This window comes from Ruditapes philippinarum, unplaced genomic scaffold (assembly GCF_026571515.1).
Source record: "Ruditapes philippinarum isolate M1 unplaced genomic scaffold, ASM2657151v2 ctg8411_1_1_1_1, whole genome shotgun sequence".
Classification (NCBI taxonomy): Eukaryota; Metazoa; Mollusca; class Bivalvia; order Venerida; family Veneridae; genus Ruditapes; species Ruditapes philippinarum.
The window spans coordinates 1-2,870 of NW_026858869.1; the positions used below are offsets into that span (position 1 = coordinate 1).

The following is a 2,870-nucleotide window of genomic DNA, read 5'->3' on the forward strand; positions in this document are numbered from 1 at the left end:
AATATTGTATAAATATATGATGTTAACAAAACGCTTACAATTGGTCGGCTGTCAATTGGACAGCAACATAAGACGACTTATCTTCATGGTAGTTGCTTGTCCCGTTATAATATGTCCCAGTTTTAAATGGACTGTCGTAATTATTTATACATTAAGGGAATATCATAATCTTTTGAAAATCATTTTTCTTCCTATGAATTCATATACATTTATGAACATTGTATGATGCTATGTCTAATAATTGATTCATTTTCTATACTAGTATTTGTGGGATTTACTCTCTACCATCAATATGAAATACATGTATTTGTGTCTTAAATAGAACAACTTATCTTGAAAGATAATAAAATAGGTTGGCATTGAAATAGAGCCACTTTTGAAGTACATGTTTTTCTTATCTTGTATGCTCCAGATAACTTGCAACTTTTCGACTTTAGTGAAGATATAAGAATCAAGTCTTACACAAAATGGGAATAATTTATATTTCGTTAAGTCTTTGTGTGTGTTCAGCTTTGATTTCCATATCATGCTGTTCTGAAATTCTTGACACGCACAAAATTTTACAAACCTTAGAGGCGCAACAACATGCTATATCGCAGCTGACAAATCAAGTTCTTCAGCTCAAAGGAGAGCTGCAATCACAAAAACGTCAAATGGACGAAACTTCTGAACGGCTTCGAGAGTGTTCTCGCAACAAACGGAGTGAGTTTTGTACAGTTTGTATGTTTGTTTGTTTGGGTCTTACGTCGCACCGATGCAGTATAGGTCATATGGCGAATTTCTTGCTTTACTGGTAGACGAATAGCTCAGGTGCCCTTCTTTAAAATATGTTAGGCACTCGAAAAGATACACATAAAATTCCTGCCAGGATTCGAACCCACAGAGGTGAGAGGCAAGTGGTTTGAAGTCAATGGCATAAACCACTCTGCCACGGACGTCCCGAGTTTTGTATAGTAGTTTACTTCGAAATCGAAATACATCTTAGACAGTCTTGTGACGATATATATCCATAATAACAAAAGCAGGATAGTAAGATTACATTATGACTTATTAATGAGAATTAAGGGCTTTGTAGCAAAACCTGGTCCGAGTTTGTAAAGAAAGTCTTTAAGCTCAAACTCAGGTATTTGATTGGTCAGAGTGTACACTGACCAATGAAAATCCTGAGATGTGAGACAAGACTCAGGAAAATGTTTTATAACCTCGAGGCCTGCTTGCTTATATATTTTCTTCCCTGCATTTTGTCTGATAATGAAATGGCAAATAAAAACACAAAATAAATCATTGCTTTTGGTCTTTTAATTTTAAATCTTAATTGATCTTAATATTGAAGCGAAATGATAGTATGTCTCCGGATATAATGAAATAATGATTTAAGTATATATAATAATTCAGCAATGATAGATAATCGATTTGTTTTTTACAATCTTTCAGTGTTACTCGAAAACCCGTATGAAGGGGCTCTCAAAGTTGGCTTCACTGCTAAACTGTCAAAACATATGCTGAATCTTGGCAATAACCAAGCAATCCTCTTCGACTACATCGTGACAAACATTGGACATCATTACTCTCCTAATACAGGCGTATTCACAGCACCAATAAATGCCACGTACTACTTTTCTGCTAGTATCCTTAGCCACACCAATGAGCTGCTCCAGACAGAAATAGTTAAAAATGGCATTAGAGAAGTAATGATCTATTCTTATGACAACGATCACGAACAAGGCTCTAATAGTGTTGTCCTTCAACTCAACATTGGAGACGAAGTTTGGGTCCGTCATTTGGGTATGGTTGGGACAAAAGTCTACGGCAACGGATGGTCAACATTTTCAGGTTTCAAGATATCCGACGATTAGGTCCTTTGTTTTGTTTCGTCAATGCCTGATTTGCATGTCATGAATTAAATAAATTCCCTTCAACTTTTTCCTTTTTATCTTTAAAATATGGCGAAAATAAGTCCCATATATATGTACATCTTATTGACTTCTTTAAAAAAAAGTGTTTCCGTTTTTCAAAGCCTAAACTTTACTCATTATTGGTATTCACTAGCAAGCATATATAGAATTTTGTTTTATCCGCCCAAGTACAATGTATCTATGTTTAATCACATGGCGCTTTATCCGCGTCTGCCACTTAGTCATTTTGCTGGTCGATAAGTTTCAAATAGGACAGATCAGATACAAAGTTTGTATATACCTGTACATGATATTAAACGCAAGATATCAAATGATATCAAACGAAGAGCAAAAAACAAAGTAAAAATTGAAAGTAAGTCTTATCTGTTATGCCACTGACTGTTGAGTTCATAGACATAACGTTATTTTTCACACTTTCATGCACTGAATAGAGGGGCTTCGTATCTATCTTCCTATCTTTGAATACTACCAACCTCTCTCGCGAATGTGAAAGGCAGGAAATAAGTGCGCGTCGGATTGTTAGTAAAAGGTGAAAGAAAAGGAAAAAAGAATAGACATTAAAACATGCTAGGAAGGTGAGACCGGAAAAGTATTATAGCCAAGGTTAAAGGATATAGTTGTAAAAAGAGTTATTCGTTTGATAAATAACGTTGACTGAGTATCATTAAAAATAATTGATGATGTTATGTAGCAAAGATTAGTTGTAAGTAATTGTTTGATTGTTTTAAGAAAACATTATATTTTAATTTGTTTTGTTTTTTAATGGTGATGTACTATGCCAGATCAATGTCCTTAGATAACCTAATCACTTTTTTTGTAAAATTGGTCAGACTCATGACCATTCTATTTGAAAGACCTGGATGTACTTATCGCATTGACAACTTTTTCATCTTGAGAAAATATTACAAATGAAAATTTAAATGCTTATGCTACAGTTACATAGACATACGACAG

The 2,870-nt window shown here is 34.3% G+C and overlaps 1 protein-coding gene across 1 annotated transcript; it reads left to right on the forward strand.

The window, feature by feature from the left end:
- The first annotated feature begins 385 nt into the window (after positions 1 to 385).
- On the forward strand, positions 386 to 1,924 carry LOC132754535 (complement C1q tumor necrosis factor-related protein 3-like). The gene is made up of 2 exons (XM_060745175.1): positions 386 to 702; positions 1,435 to 1,924. The coding sequence occupies exons 1-2, from the start codon at positions 468 to 470 to the stop codon at positions 1,854 to 1,856; spliced, it is 657 nt and encodes a 218-aa protein (XP_060601158.1). The 5' UTR covers positions 386 to 467; the 3' UTR covers positions 1,857 to 1,924.
- Positions 1,925 to 2,870: the final 946 nt, after the last annotated feature.